General features: G+C 40.8%; 1 protein-coding gene across 2 annotated transcripts in view; it reads left to right on the forward strand.

Annotated features, from left to right (window-relative positions):
- kcnab1a (potassium voltage-gated channel, shaker-related subfamily, beta member 1 a) overlaps positions 1-15634 on the forward strand; it is a 97570-nt gene that overhangs the window by 6643 nt on the left and 75293 nt on the right. The window contains exon 1 of one of the 2 annotated variants that reach the window (XM_035680434.1): positions 83-910. The exons of the other annotated variant lie outside the window; for it this stretch is intronic. Coding sequence (XP_035536327.1) covers positions 627-910 — 284 coding nt within the window. The 5' untranslated portion in view covers positions 83-626. Of the gene's footprint in view, positions 1-82; positions 911-15634 lie in introns of those variants that run through there. 2 annotated transcript variants of the gene reach the window in all.

Raw genomic sequence — 15634 nt, forward strand, 5'->3', positions numbered from 1 at the left:
AGAGAGAGAGAGAGAGGGAGGGCGGGAAAAAATGTCCCAGATTTCCATGCCATTTAATAGGAAGCAAAACCAAACTGAGCTTATAATGTAGACTGGCTGAGCAGGGGGCAAAGTGACAGCATGAGTGTGTGTGTTGTGTGAGAGGGAAAGAGAGAGCAGAGGAGAGAGAGAGGGAGAGAGAGAGTGGGATATCTGTGTGTATATTTCTCTCTCTTTCTTTCTTTCTGCATGTGTGTATGTGTGCAGAGAACATATGTGGCACAGCCCACATGGAGGAGAACATGTAAGGAAAAAGCCTGGTTTTCCTGTGTGGACGAGCAGCCTGGAGAGTCTGATTGGACTCTTAAAAACTCTTTTTCTCTTTTCACGTTTTTCAAGTCGGATTTTCGTCTTTTGTTTTTAAAATAAGAGGAATATGCTTTATGTGGAGTTTTATCCAGAGGAATACTTCACTCCCCTCTGAGCTTTAATCACACACTCACACATAGTCCTCTGCTCCATGTAGCGCTTGTGTGGGCAAGGGGGCCTACCTGGATTACTCTGAGTGTACATGTTTGTGGGACGGACTCACAGAAGACGGGAGAGACTGAAAGAGAGGATAAAGTGAAGAAGAGCACAGCGGGAAGATGTACCTGTATAAAGCAACATGCCCAGACATCCCCAACCCGAAGCAGAAAGGGCCCAGGGGTCAGGGAGGAGGTCAGGGTGGGGTCCAGACCCAAGGCCCGGGGCAGGGGAGGCTCGCCAGGCAGACGTCCATGGGGACAGGGCCGCGAGCCTATGCCCCTTTGATCTGGACGGCAAACAAAGCCAACAGTGTGGTGGAGCTCAAACAGCTGGAGGAGTTTCTCAACTTCCACTCATTGTCGCTGCACGACACGGTCAAGAGCCAGACAGGCATGCTGTACAGGTAACCTCATATCTGTGAATGTTTGGACGCTCCGGGAGACTTTTATACCTGTACTCCAATTCTTATGTCTACAGGCTAATTTTTTGCCGTGGCAACCCTGAAGCATTATTGAGAGATGTTGCTGGTTGATGGATTTGTTGCTTTGGTCAGTTAAATGGTGGTTGGTTGTGGGGCTTGTAGTTATTTGGCCACTGTTTGTTTAAGAAAAACGTTTTGAACTCACGCCAAGACCAGAACTTTCACCCACTGAACCCACGTACTGCATCTTATGCAATGTCAACTCCATCATGGAGACTGTTGATCTTAATGTGAAACCCACCGGCTGACTGATCACTCTTTGAAGACATATATTTATGTCAGTGCGTGAGTTTTTCATGCTCTGTCACATGCTGGATTGAACCATTTTTGATTCAGGCCCGGGCACATATACACACACTATACATAATTAAAAATGTCAACTGCATGAAGCCCAAAACATTAATGTAAGACACACCTTCTCCTAACGTATGGACACCAGCTTGAATAGTTTGATTATAGTTTTGAAAAGTAAGCAGTAGGCTGTCTGTATGCATTATATTGGACAGTTTTTCCCTTGATAATTACTTAAACATATTGTATACTAATACTTATGCTGGTAGCTGTGTTTATGTTTGCTTCACAGTCATTTTAAAGTTGCACAACCAAAGCACTTCAAAATGGACATGTCTCTTAAAGTAATATGTCAGTAATAGAGGTTAATGCACCAGGCTTATGCATAATCAGAATGTATACGTATGTACATCAACGTATGGAAAAAATGGATTAAATCATGCTCCAAATGGCTCATGTTAAATGTGACATAGTTTTTGTTGTTGTTTTGAGGATAATCTATTTCATGAAAGGGGGTCCCTAAGATCCTGGTGGAGACCCACTGCCGCCATGTGTTTTTTTCTAGTTATCTAGTATCTGTGCCAAAGCATCATGTCGGTGAGTGGTTTGAGTGAGTGTGATTGGGACATTGTGGATCGCTGCTCAGCCCTCAGGCTAGAAAGCAGCATGTAGCTGCTTTGCCTCCACTGAGTTGTTCTTTCCAGCAGATATGAAAGGAGAAGAATAATCTCAAATAAAGTATTTGATTCTCCGATAGAGAATCTGTTGTTAGTGGTAGCTTGTTAATAATCTTTAACCTTTATTTAACCAGGAAAGAACATTAATTCTTTTTCACTGCTTCACATTCACATTCACTGCACTGCCTCTACAGCACCACGATAATAATGTCATATTAGGAAAGAAACTCATGAACTCAAAGATTATAAGGGAACTACAACCTGTTAATAACAAGCACTTTAATTTTTAATTTTACCATATGTAATGGAAATATTACAAATTACACTCCATAGTATTGTTTAGAAATTAGGTGTGACTGCATGTTTTATATTTGGAGAGGCTGCTGGATTAGTATTTCCATGAACTGTATTTTAGTCATTTGAACAGCCCGTTCATTCCTCAGCCTCTCTCATCGCTGATTCTGTGGCTATATTCTGCAAACATATTTGACTATATCGCAATCTGTATAATAATAACATGACCTAAACTTGACAGCATGGAGCGTGACTTTTCTATCACCTCCTCTGTGTCCACTAAAGAGGGGAGGGGACTGTGATGGCAGTTTGTATCCCTGGTGGGTCAACCTGGCTATGGGAGCTCATATGGCCATGTGCTGTTAGCGTTTCGCTTTGGGACCTTGGCATATGTGTATGTACGTAGCCATGTGGGCGTGTGAGTGCTTGAAAGTTTGTGGTCATTGCTATGGTAACCTAATAAAACAGCTGGCTGCTCACTTTCTTTTCCAGGTCAGTGTGTATCAGTGGTCAAGACCTGTGCTGGACACAGTCATTTATTTCAGTAACTCCTGGAAATCCTTTTCTCCTGCTCTAACTATAAAACAAAACAAAAACCAGCCACAACTTTACCCAAGCAAAAAGAAAATTTTTTATATGAAATGCTTTTATTAAACCCAAAGGAAGATATGCAAATCAGTGAAGTGCCCTCTTCGACCTTCCAATGAGTTTTGCTCTAAAAACCTTCTGGCTCTGCAGAGAGAGGTGATTTGAAAAGTCTGTGGAAGCATTTCCTAGCCTAACCTATTTGGCTTGTGACCCCTTAAAACAATGAAATGTCTACTTATGATGCCCCATCATAGGTTGCTAAGAGAGCTCCACCAAAGTGGAAAAAAGAGTGAATTTGTTTTTATCTTTTGAATATTTTACAGGGAAACTGTCCAGTATTTTACAACAAAAAAATTATTTGGAGGAAAGTCCTTTTGTATTATGTTAATCATCCTGTGACCCTTCTTCAGTCTACCCTAAAACTTAACTTAACTCTGGTATAGCCTAGGTATATTTTAAAATGGCCCTCCCATTATGAAGACCAACAAAACTGTCCTCACTTTTTCTTGCTGTTTTGATGCAATTTATTCCTTTGCAAAGACAGACATAACAGTACATAAACAGTATGTGACACTCACACGCATGGTTTGTAGTTTTTGTAAATCTTTGATTCATTCAAAGAGCATAGATGGGAATTGGAAGAAGAGACAAACTATGAGCAGAAATGAGCCTCAGCTTCACAGCCCTCACACGGCCTGCAGTTCATTATTCATGAGTGTGTGTCTCTGTGTTTGGGGCGTGGGTGTGTGTTTTCAGTGGTGAAGGAGCATCTGTGTGTGTGTGTGTTAGAGACAGTGCATGTTCATTGTATTGTTAATGTGCATCTTGACCATGTAGGCCTTAGTGACAATTAACTGTGTTAAATTCAGAACATATGCATTCCACATTTCCTCGGGGCTAATGTGGCGAATGTTAACGCTAATTATCTAGTCAGGGCCAGATACTGTCGCTATGTGACAATGTGAGTGAAGCAGAGATCAGCCACTTTGTTCCAGAAAGACTTGATTAGAAACAAGTTTTAGAATCTGACTTTGACAGGCAGCCAGTGCACATGTCGGTCCTGAACGCCTCACCGCTGAATGAGCATCCGGAGCAGGTTCACTCTGGTGTTTCTGTTGGTACTGTGATTCCCCTTCTTTGCTTTCTGCATTTTTCTCACATTGTATTAAAGAGGGTACAGCTGTTACAGTTTGTTGTTATTCAACGCCTCCACCATCTGCCATTTTTGAATCACTTCAATGTGAGGAAGTCTGCTTTGGTTGTGCCAGAAACCAACACAGTTTGCAGGAAATTACATAAAAGAAGCTGTATAGTTTTCTTGCAATGGCCACAGTTTTTATTGCTGTTTTTTACATTTGTAAAACGCTACATTATGCCAGTTGTTTCCTTTTGTGTTATTATGACGCTCAAAACATTCTTCGGTAGTAATGCTGTCTTTTGGTGATTTCTTTGGTGTTTCATATGAAGACAGGAAGGCAGTTTCATTTGAGGGAACTAAATTAATATTCATCTGAAAAATAACTATTGTGTTTATTCAACCTTTTACTGTAAAAAAACAAAACAAATCTAGTACATCCCCTTTTAACCTAAATGACAAAGTAGTTACAGAGGCAAATGCACTCTGCAGATTTTTGATCATGCACAGAATTAAAGCAGACATCAATTTTAATCAGACTAGTGGGGAAATAGATAATCAAAAGCCCATGATATTATTGGATACAGAGCTGGGAATATTTTGTAAGGGAGTGACTGTGAAGGGGCATTTGGACCTCCAGGGGGCAGAGGGTCACATTATGAAGCATATGCCATGTGCACATGGCTGTACCAGTGTGTGTGTGTGTGAGAGAGTGTGTGTGCAGACAGTCTGGATGTTTGTCAGTTCATCTGATTAAAGGAGCTCTGTCCGATGATGGACCGCGGTGTGAAGGTGACAGAGTTACAGTGTCCCCACAGTTGTTCCTCTACTCTTCTGTCACTCAGTTTTTTCTTCTTGCCTCTGTTCTTCACTATTCTACACTATATCTTCATCGTCTTTGACCCCTTTTGTCTCAGAGAGCTAGGTTTAAAGAAAATTGTTCTGTGGGATAGTTTCTGTACTCCACATGACTTTAAGGCAGGAAAAAAAAATCAGCTCAAATATAACAGGTCTGTGTTAGAACTTCAAATAGGAGGCAGCAACAGTGAATGTTTATTCACTACAGCCAGTCACAAGCCTGGACTGAAGCCTCGTTTTCACTAAAAGTGTTTAGACTCTGGCATCTGCCTATGTAAGGAGAAGCTATCCAGGCACACAACTTCACTTATTATGTTGCCTAACAGACAGGAATAGAAAGGAAGTTGTGTTCATGCTCAAATACAAGATAGGGACAGATTTGTCTCACTTTACATTGTAGTGTTTATGTGTGAGTGTACGTTTTTCTGTGTGCAATAGCTTGTGTGTCTGTCAGTCTGTATTCTTAATCAGAACCTAATGAAGCTGTAGTTTGTAATCGATCGACACTGGAGAAGCAGTGAGCAAAACTGTGCACTGAACCAATGATTCATCAAACATGCGTGTGCAAACACACACACACACACACACACAATCAGACACAGACATACACATAGGCATGCTGATAAATGCGTCAATTCCTCATCCTTTATTCATCTTGGAAAACAAGTGAATATTTAACATAGGAGCTGGTATCCTCACTAAATACTTAATTGGTCAGGCGGTCACAGAAACGTGTGTGAACTGTGTGTGTTTGTGTGTGTGTGGAAGCATGTCTGATTATATATACAGTATATAGCTCTACAAAATATCTTTAACTTTTCATGACGTCCATATTATTAATAGGAAATTCTTTACAGTGCAAGTGTGTGTATGTTGGTTTATTTTATTGCATAGGCTACCCATTAACTTCTAACATCAAGATCAACATTTGTATATCAGTACATATTGAAAGTGCGTTCATCACTATGATTAAATTGCTCAAGACAGTATAGATTTGTTCAGTTACCTCTGCTCTAAAGTGTTGCATGTGTAAATCTCTTTTGTGGCTAATTTCTACCTGCATTTAAATGTAGCAGGATAAGTACCTGTTTAGAGCCTTTTTTATTATGAATGCTTTAAAGCTATTACAGTAAAAGCCCTGTGAGAGTGTGTTAAACTGTGATCGGCTTTACACACAAGGTATTAGACCGACCAGGATCCTGTGACACCTTTGGCTTAGAACCAGTCATGTAATAAATTACTTTGGACATAGAAAAAGAGAGTACCTCATTTAGTAATTAAAAATTGGAAAAACCCTTTCACCAAGGCTTTTTTGTAGGGGTGGATCGAGAGGAATATTAATGGAGTGGCACAAAGGTGGCATGAGGACTTTAAGGGGTGGCAGAATTATATGCTGACTTAATCACAAACAATCACATATATCAGTAATTGCTTGGAAAAACCCCAAATGAAGATATCTGAACTCATAAACATTATTGTGGCACATTAGTAAAGCAATAAATATCTAAAGGTGGTATTAGAAATCAATAAACTCTTTTATTTCCAAATTATTTTTCCAAATACATTGAACTTAAGTGTCTCATTTAGGCTACGTTCACACTGCAAACCGTAGTGCTCAATTTTGATTTATTCCTCAGATCCGATTTCTTTTTGTTAGGCTGTTCACGTTACTGTTTAAATGTGGCTCATATCAGATTCCAGTGTGAACAGGTCACTGTCCTGAGGTGACCTTCATGACAAATGTCAGTCTAGAGTAACACAAAAGTCACATGAATTCTGATATAACTGTTCACACTGAGGTCACCATGCAAAGAATCAGACTTGTATCTGATCGGGACCACATACCAAAGCAGCCAAAATTAGAATAAAAAATATCAGATTAGGAATCAGATCTGAGTCACATATGAACAATTTGTTCACTTTGGCCTGCAGTTAAGTCTAAAATGTGGTCTGAAACCAAACTGAGTTGGCAGCAGCTCGATCTACCCCTGGTTTAATGGTACATTGTGTCAAGCAGAAGACTGCACGGGGCTTTAGTCATTTCTGTAGGGTGCTTCTGAGGTGGGTCTAACCCCAACCCAAGACTGCTCAGAGCCCTTGTAACAACTACCCTGTACCTAACTGTTCCCCCCACCGGTTTTTACTAAAATACCTATCATTATTCAGTAAAAACATGAAATAATTCCTTGTATCTCGTTGTCTTGAGCATCTCTTCCAGTTTTAACTGAAGTTCTTCAAACCGGTGAAACAGCGCCCCTCTGGGCTGTAACAGCCGGTACATGTAAGTCAGTGTGTGTGGTGAAAAATGGTATTGCAGGTAGGACAGAGACGTCAACGCCTGCTGAGGGCCAGGGGAAGGAAGCTAGGTGAAGTTCACATCTTTTATTAACACTAAAAGATGCCGACATTGTTATACCTAATTGCGAGACTGGTGGAGTGGAGAAGGAAAAAAAAGACTCTTTAGTTAAGCGTGCTGCATTAAAATGTTTATAAAGTTAGTTAAGTGAAACAACCTGGAGAGGGAGAGAGTAAGCTACTTTAGTTCGGTTTGCTAGCCAGCAGCAGTGGATGATGGAGGGTCCTGAGACACAGACACACACATTATCATCAGGTATCAGTGGGTGAGTGACTTCTTTATGACATGGACAGACCACTCTGGCTCCACAAAGAAAGGAGAATCTTCAAATAGTGTGAGTAAAATGCCCTCCTAACTAACTTATACTCTGTGTGATTATTTGTTGTTGTGTAACATATTGGTTGCTGATGTTAAGAGCTGCAAAGATTGGTGCAAGAAAATGAACTCCTAACAATCATTTCAGTAATTGTTCTGGTCCCAGTTTGTGAAATGTGAGGATTTACTGGTGTTCTGTGTCATTTATGATAAGATAAGATATTCCTTTATTGAAAAGAAATCCAGGTTGACACAGCAAAGTAATGAATATCACAGATAAAAATATTACAAAATACAAAATATAATAGAAGATATGAAACTATAAATGAAAGTATATACACTATGCATTGTTCAAATGAAGATATTTTTGGTATTAGACTGTTTTTCAGACAAAAGAAGCAATTTGAAGACATCACTTTAGGCCATAGAAAAGTGGGATGAGCATTTGTCACATTTTTCTTGACATTTTCTTGACTAAACAAAAATAATTTGTTTTTAATTATTTAAATTAATAATCTGCAGATTAATTGATAGTACCAATAATAGCTGCAGTGCTGCTGATCCTGTAAACAACAATGAACATTAGTAATCTATAGTTTAGTGTTGGCTGCCCTCCAGATTATGTTCTGTCACAAAAAAGCTGCAGCCTCCAAAATGAGTTGAATCAACAGCTCTCTCAAAACCGTTTCAACCAAAGCTGAACATTATAACCCTCATGATGTTAGGATCTGTTGCAGGAGTGATGTATTAGACTGCTTTAGCTTTAGCTAGGTGTGCCTGTGTGCACCTGAGCGTGCACATGTGCTCTTTCATCACATGATCAATGTTTGAGTCGAATATGAATTACTGTATATGTTAAATCAGTCATTACAAATGTGTCAATATTGTTAAAGGTTTAAATTATAATCACATATTTTATTTAATTTTTTGAGCTGCAGTTATTTTTCTGAAGTCTAATATAGACCTAGTCATAAAATATTATTTAGTCCACTTTATATTCATGAAATTCTGAGTACACCAGTAACAGTAGTGTCTGAGGTCTCTGTGCTGTAAGGCTCCGACAGAAATGCTTTAAGTAAATGAGTGTTTTATCAATCTTATTGATTGATCATTTTGTGTGCTGCCAGCTCTCTGTCACTTACACATTTGTTTAAATGTCACAAATTGACATTTCATTGATTTATTTCTCTACAGCTAGAATGACATACGTCTAACCTTACGCCCCAACCTCATTAACAGACAGAAGCACTTTTATATTATTACTTTTACTCACTGTATTTGTGGTGAAAACAAATTTGTCCCCCTATTAGTCAGTGCTGTTTCATACTGGTCTGAAGTCTGAAACGGGTTCCTAAATGTGACATATAGGTCAGTCTGCCATCACTCACACACAGACACACATCACCAGTTCATTAGTCGGCTATTGAGTAAGCTAATGCATGTTCTTAACATGACTCTCATAAATAAATCAACCGGAGTCTCACACACCGGCAGCGCTATCACTCTCTGCAGACACACATGCGCAGACCTCTGGCGTTTCACTTGTGTCAGCACTAGCTGACTGTGGGAATCAATAGGGCATCAGTTTGTCCTGTCGATGTGCTCAGTTAGGAGAGTGCCAGACAGCAGTTGACCAGTTGGGACAGGCTCAGCCGCCACCGTGCTCGGCTGGTCAGTCTCTAAAACTCTCCCAGCTTTGGAAAAACAATCTTGAAACCATTTCTGCTTCGTTAGATCGGTGAAAGACATGATAGAAAATATGGACAAAACACTTTCTGTTAAGATCCATCACTCTTTCTTTGTTTCTCCCCGTCTCTCTCTCTCTACCTCGCTCCGCTTTGGTCTTTAGGTTTCGCTGCCTCGCTCATCCCCTCTCTTGGTGTTTGTCCATTATTGATGAGGGCTGATAAGCGGTTATTTAAGAGGCAGCCATCTCCTTGGGTCTCACTGAGGTCACTTGAGGATAACGCCTCAGTGGAGCTTCCTCTCACTCTCCTTCACTGCTTCACGTCAATGAGCTGTGCCAAACACTCATTTTATGGCAAAAACTCCTTTCACTATAAATCTTTGAAGTGACGTTCAAGGTGACTCTGTAGCCTTTGGCAAACCAGGCCACAGCCAAAGTACCACAACTCATAACGATAGTCTGTGAGGCCTGAGCACAGAGTCACGTAACTTAATTATAAATCCCCACAAGGACTCACTAAGAGGTTTGAGTGTGTGTTTGTAACAAGGGTGGGATGTGAGACTGAGCCACCCTCTGTAGAGAAGATCTTTCAAGATAAGAGCTGCAGTTAAATACCTCGTTTGTAATGATGATGCAGTGCACATGAGGGGTAATAGCGTGGGTGTGTGAAGAACCCCAGGAGGGGAAATGGAGACAGTTTTTAAAACATGTTTAACAGTTAAATGGTGGGTGGGTGAATGAGGTGCAGTGGGTTACTTACAAAGAGGAGAGACATTAATGAGAGTCTCGGGAGACGCAGTGGGAGATCAAAAGAGAGACCCAGAGAGATGGAAGAAGCGTCCTGTAATTTTTGGGTTTTATAGTGCTGGTTGGTGGTGTTACCACTAGGGGGAGCCGTGGACCTGCTGTCCCTCTGACAATGGACATGAAAGCATGAGGATGTGTGTTTCTTTGTGTGTGCGCGAGAGAGAAATAACACTTGTCAACAGTAGACTGAACAGCAGTGAGCGTCTGCAGTCACTTCCACTCACACAAATACAAACTGTAGTACCGTAGATCTGGATATTTGATTTATCTGTGCTCCGTTTCTTTCTGTCAAGGCACTGTTCCCTCATTGGGTTTATTGATTACAGCTCAAAAACAAAGGCCTGCGCGCTGCTGATGGCAGTGAATCAGAGCATCTAAAAGTCAACTGCTGAGTTTTCCAGAGATACCGTGTGTTTGCCAAGAGAGGAGAAAATGTTGGACCAAAGTGAAATACTATACTGCTTTAAGAGGAGCTGCAGTGCTCACGCCGCGGTGGAATCAGTCACAGTGTCACCTACTGTGGAGTGCGGAGAGACCTTTCCACCCACGACTCAGGAGGGGGGCCTTGTAATATCCAACCCTGCTCCTTCAACAGATAAACAATTACCCCTCCTTTCCCTTCCCATCTTCCCCTCCCTCTCACATTTTCACCCTCGCTGCCTCTAAACCAATTGTCTCTGAGCTCCTTTTTTCTTTATCTTACTGCTGTTTTCACCTTGCCCATGTGTACTTCTCTCTCTATCGTTCAATCTCCGTTTGTTTCTTCTACACTCCCTTGGTCCTGTCATTAGTTTTTATCCCTCCATCTACGTGCAGTTTTAGTGTCACCATATATCTCCACTTTAGCGCACTAAGCTGATACACTGACGCAGGCAAAGTTTATGCTTCCTCGGATCAGCACTTTTCTTGTCTTTTTTTGTGTGTGTGTGTGTGTGTCTTCACAGATTGTAATATACAAGAGTGGAGCTTGAGTCTTCGCCAGTTTGTGTGTGTGTGTGTGTGTGTGTGTGACTGGATGTATTCTTTCGGGTGCAGTGCTATCTTTTGTAAGAAAAGGTAATTCACTGTAGTCTCCCTCAAGACCTATTTAGAGAGGAAAGGTGAGAGAATAGAGGACAAGGAGTGGGATATTGCCATCATAATAACAACTAAAGTATAGTGTAGACCCAGCGCGCGCACACACACACACACTCACACACACACCCTGTGGACTTTACTGCAGTATTTTGTCACTGTTTAAACAATAAGTGTAGGGGAACACTGCTTCAGTGCACATCCAACTAACCCAAATGCAGGTGTGTTAGAAAACTATAACTTCTGTCTTTATATAAAAAAAAAAGAGCCTGCACACTGCTCTTGCTCAGCATCACAATTTATCAATCACGCTACCGTTTCGGTGTGTGTGCGCGCGGGGAGACTGAAGTAGCTTCAGTGCAGCAATGCAGCAAAGATGCAGTGATCTGTATCCAGTGGCTGCAGTCTCCCATTTCAGTGTGTCAACTATTTACACATACCAACAGCGATACAGGATTAGGCAGACCCGGAAAGACTTTTGCATGCTTCTGTAACCTGTAACATAGACCACTGTAATGCTCTTCCTCAGACGACTGTGGGTTGATAGAAGTTCATTCAGAATGCTGCAGCCGGAGTTTGAACGTGGACAAACAAAAGAAAGCACACCGCACCTGCCCTCAAATCACACTGGCTTCCAGTATGCACTCATATTGAATGGTTCTCTTGCGCAGTGCCTTGCTCCACAATATGTGTTTGTCAGGCTTAAAAGCTTTAATCCAGACCTCTTTTTGCTGTTCTGAGGGTCAATTCAAAATCCGATAAAGCTGCAGTTTTTAGTTTTCATGCTTCTAGCTGCTGGAACATCCTTGCTGAGCACTCGAGATGTGTTCTCGCTCACTTCTTCTGAAAAGCAGAGTCAAAACATTTCTTTTTATGTTGCCTCTCAATGATGGGTATTGTATCTTTTAGTCATTGGATAGTTTGTGTTTACACTTTCCTGGTGCTTTTGTGACAGAACAGCTGTGACTGCCTCTTTCTTTCTTTTTTAATTCTCATGTAAAGCACAGTGAGTGTATAAAACATGCTATATAAGCTCTATCCTAAGCAATGTATAAACATAGCGTTTCAGTACAGGTACAGATCTGATGTCCAGTGAAGGAACAGATGCTGATGGAAACAATCTCACCTGTTTCACACAGATATAGTCAATAAATCCTGCTTGATGAGTTGTGTGTTGCACAGATGACGAATGGCCTGGGATAAAGTGCAGAAATTCCCTGTCAGCACACACGAGTAATGGGGAATCCCTGGAGCGTAGATCATTGCATACAAGTAGTCACACATGCACACATGAATCAATACACACATACTTATATACACATTTACAGTCTGTCTCTTGAGATTTCTTGCACGATCAAACGTTTTAGATTTAAAAGCATTTACAAAGTTAATTCTAAAACATGGAGAAGAATCAATGTCCTTATTATTGTGATACTTTTTGATTGAACGTTAAAATGTGGACTTTGTTTCAATCATAATGTGACTGAACAGTCCTTGTTTTTAGGCACAGACCTATAACATTGTCTCACCTAGATGATTAACACGGCCACAGTGAGGTACTTATCGGAAGAGCCAAGTGATTTGGCAGGATTTGAGAGCTCTCCTTCCCATTTTGTTCAAGTGGTTTCATTTCAACACTTTTTAAGTAATTTCCCTAACGATCATTCTCCACAAAGTCGGACAAGAGATGAATTTCTGTACGAGGGTTGTCATTTAAGGAAAGTTCTGCTTCCAATATCTACTGTAGATAAATGTCACAGTGTGAACCTGTCGCTCAAATAAAATGCTGGAAGATAAATATAGAGCGCTAGATAGCTAGGTACTAATATATGTAATTTGTCCCGCCCTAACAAATCTAACAGGAGAGCTGTCAATTAAGCTCAGTCTATACACAGCTTCTGAGTCTGGAGAAGTGGTCTAATCAGAATAATTGAAATCACCTGTGTGGGCTTAGCATAGAGGCATTAAAGTCCTTTATTATGTGCTCTTTATGTACGTTTTTAGTTTTCCATAATATCATAATCAAATTACACTTAAAGATGAATAGAATAAAGCCATAAATAAACACAAGCCAAGACCACCCACACCCACAGCAGAGCTCACAACTTTTCTGTTAAGTGAAACGTGTTCATGTAGGAGAAAGTGACGCGAATACAAAGTAAAGGTATGAAACAAAGTACATTTTTACTGACACAACCAGTAATCATCCAGTAATTAGAGCATGAAATGGAAGCAGAGGGAGATGCTCGACGCAGGTGTTTGATATAATCCAATTAACAAAGTGATGAACTCACCAGAGCTGATAGATGAAACGCATGCAAACTACAGTATGTCTCACTCTCGCCTCTTGAGCTCTTTGTCTTTCTCTTCCTCTCACGGACAATAAAACGCTGACGTAAGAGCACACGTGTATGACTGCACATGCAAATTAACGCGCGCAAGCACATACAGATGCAAACAGACGCCCCATCTGTTTAATAATATCAGAAAAGTTTGTATCCAGATCTCCGAGCAGTATTGAGCATTGAGTCGTGTGAGGAATAATTTTCATTCAAATCAACGTACTCTTTTTCTATTTCACACAAGCTTTGCCCTTTAACAGGCTCAGTGGATTTGAGTGCTGCTTTCGGTGGAGCTCCGGCTACAATTTACTGTACATGTACCCGCTCAACCAACTAGGACAAGTCTTTTTCCAGTGGGCCATGTACCGTCACCCCACTGCGCGCCAATTTTAATTTAGCAACTGTAAGAGCAACATGACTGAGCAGCCCAGCCTCCCTAGGAATTATTAATACTGAAGTACATGATTTATGTCCAAATCCAACAATGAATGCCAGTTACATGGGTCCTTTGGTTCCCTGTATGTGAGACTTAATCCAGAGACCCAGTCGGGCTGGTTCAAATTATATTCAGTCTAACGGGGTGCAGGTAGGAACTTATTCTCTTGCTGCAGGTCTTACTGCTCTTTTGGACCACAGTTGCTTGTTAATTGTGTGGAGCGAAACCTGCCAGAGTGCAACATGTATTTGGATCTGTTATTACATTGTAACACACACACACAGTCTGACATTTTTTTAGTTACTGCATTGTGTAAAATATGCATACACACACGCGCACACACACGCACATACAGGACATTCACATAAACAACTTTTCCCAGCAACACAATCAAAACTACAGTAGAACTGCAGCAGAAATGTGTGTGTGTATGTGTGAGAGAGTGTGTGTGAGCAAAGGACATGTGGTGTGTTTGAGAAGTGGCATGAAGGTCATGAACACAATTTAAAAAATAAAATGAAAGGCAAGTTGGTTTTGGGCTTTCTCCACTTTGGCTCTCTACTGCTGTTGTATTTTATCAAATTTGACTTGGTTTTCTGGGTGTTTAGAGTGTTTTCTTTCCTTGGAATAAATCTTACAATGTCCTTCCCCTTAAAACGAAGGGAAAATGGTTAAATATGCTTAATATGTGAAATTTATTTAATAAATCAAGCTTATTTTCCTGTTTTCATATGTTCCCTCAATTGTTCAGGTGTTGTAAAAAATGATTTGTAAATCTAAATGTAATGTAGTCCTGCTATGACAGATTGAAGCCTCTTTAGCATCCTGTGTCATTACACTACTTACCGTACACACTTTCTTCTCTAAGGTAACCAGCACACATGCATCCTTCGTTCCTCCAGATGCTTCCTGGTTGCCATCTGGCATCTTTATTCTTGCCTGGTGTTATTTTATTGCTGCTTTTTCCCACACACATAACGCCTCCATACTGTTTCCATAGCAATGCTATTACTGAGATGACGGGTTTCTCTTGTTGTTACCACTCTTCACTATCAAGTGTCCATATCTGGAGACTCTCTAGCAGCCAGGAACACTGCTCTCTGCAATGAATAGCTAATTGTAGTGCAGGTAGTGTAGGAGTTTGTGCTTATTATTACATTACAAGCTTGAGAACAACCTTATTATGTCATGCATTTAGGTACAGTGGACAAAAGTTTACAAGAAAGTTGTGCCTTACGATGTTGTTCTCAGAAATGCCCCTGCATTACAATTCCATTATCTGAGTTTTACTTCATAGAGCAAACACAGAGAGGACCGAAAAACATAGATTTTATTTCCTCTTTTAAATTGGTCCCTTGGAAGACATTCATGTTTACAGCCATGACCTGAGCTGCAGTGGGAGGAAGTGTTAACCTAGAAACACACACACACACAAAACAAAGCAATACTGAAGCTCTCTGACAAGTGTTAAGTGTGAGAGCGCAATGCCTTGCTCGCAGGCACTTTATAATGAGGTATATTTTCATTACACATCGAATAGTGTTGTGTTATCTTAGAATGAGCTGTTTTTATCTACAGACGCCTATAGACCACTATGTTTCTACAGTAGTCCAGAAGGGACAAACTAATGGCTGGCTCCAGATAGGAGCGTTCACGTCTTTCGCACGTTTCGCGGCCAACGTAGATTGTTCTTCGTGCTTGGAAGGGGAGGGTGAAGCGAGGAAGTTGCGACCTGCAGTTACACAGCTAGATGCACACTGGAACTTTAAACCATTACATAATGAAA

This window comes from Morone saxatilis, unplaced genomic scaffold (assembly GCF_004916995.1).
Source record: "Morone saxatilis isolate NCDOM2014 unplaced genomic scaffold, NCSU_SB_2.0 Contig8, whole genome shotgun sequence".
NCBI lineage: Eukaryota > Metazoa > Chordata > Actinopteri > Moronidae > Morone > Morone saxatilis.